Source organism: Aureococcus anophagefferens (genome assembly GCF_000186865.1).
Source record: "Aureococcus anophagefferens unplaced genomic scaffold AURANscaffold_161, whole genome shotgun sequence".
In the NCBI taxonomy this organism is placed as follows: Eukaryota; class Pelagophyceae; order Pelagomonadales; family Pelagomonadaceae; genus Aureococcus; species Aureococcus anophagefferens.
The window spans coordinates 5461-6416 of NW_008705706.1; the positions used below are offsets into that span (position 1 = coordinate 5461).

The window sequence follows — 956 nt, forward strand, 5'->3', positions numbered from 1 at the left end:
GAAGACGCGGAGGCACGTCGCCACGTCGCCGACGAGGTGCACGTCCCGCTTCTTCACGCAGCGCCGCAGCGTCGCCGGGTCCGCGACGAGCGCGTACTCGGCCGGGAGGAGCGACGGCGGCAGGCGGAGGGCGCAGTCGTTCGACGCGACGGCGACGAGCGTGACGGCGAGCGTGAGCTGGTCGAGCCAGTCCTCCCAGCCCATGGCCTCGTAGGGCGCGTAGGGCCGCAGCGGGTCGAGCCAGGCCCAGACCTCGGCCTCGTCCGCGCCGACGGGCACCTCGGCCCGCTCGGCCAGCGAGGCGCAGAGCACCGCGTTCGTCGCCGCGCGGCAGCGGCCCGCGCGCCGGCGCGAGTCGTTGACGTCGCCGATGGGCTTGCCCAGCACGTCCGCCGAGAGGAAGGCGTCGGCGGCGCGGCGCCTGCCCCGCGCGCCGACGACGCGATCCGCGACGGCCTTGCACTCCATCTTGAGCGACGCGTGCGCCGCGCCCGCCCTCGCGACCGCGACGACGCCCGCGAGCAGATCGCAGACCTCCACGGGCTCGATCTGGGCCACATCTAACGCCGCCTCGTGCGCGCCCTTCCAGCGCTGGGCGAGACGTTCCACGTGGTACAAAGCTAAAGCTCTGAGCGGATCCGGCGCGGTCGCCGCGACGTCGTGGAACGTCAGGCAGAGGTCCGCGCCGAAGCCCGCGAGCACGGGCTCCGAGGCGCCGAGGCCGCCGAGGAACTCGAGGCCCCTCCAGCAGGCCGCGAGCGCCGCGGCGGCCCGCGCCTCCGGCGCGGCGTCGTCGGCGACGTCGCCGAACGCCGCGACGAGCGCCGCGGGCGCCGCGGGCGCGACGTCGCCGTCGCCGAGCGACGGCCGCGGCGCGGCGTCGGCGGCCGCGTCGTCGCCGGCGTCGCGGGCCGGCGCCGCGCGCGGGTGCGCCTCGGCGTCGGCGGCGGCCGCTC

At 77.7% G+C, this 956-nt stretch overlaps 1 protein-coding gene across 1 annotated transcript in view; it reads right to left on the reverse strand.

Moving 5' to 3' along the window:
• Window positions 1-956, reverse strand: part of AURANDRAFT_68471 (hypothetical protein) — a gene marked incomplete at both ends in the record, with an annotated part of 11610 nt that overhangs the window by 5083 nt on the left and 5571 nt on the right. The window contains one exon of the mRNA XM_009044166.1: window positions 7-933. Within this exon, the coding sequence (XP_009042414.1) occupies window positions 7-933 (927 nt within the window). The remainder of the gene's footprint in view (window positions 1-6; window positions 934-956) is intronic.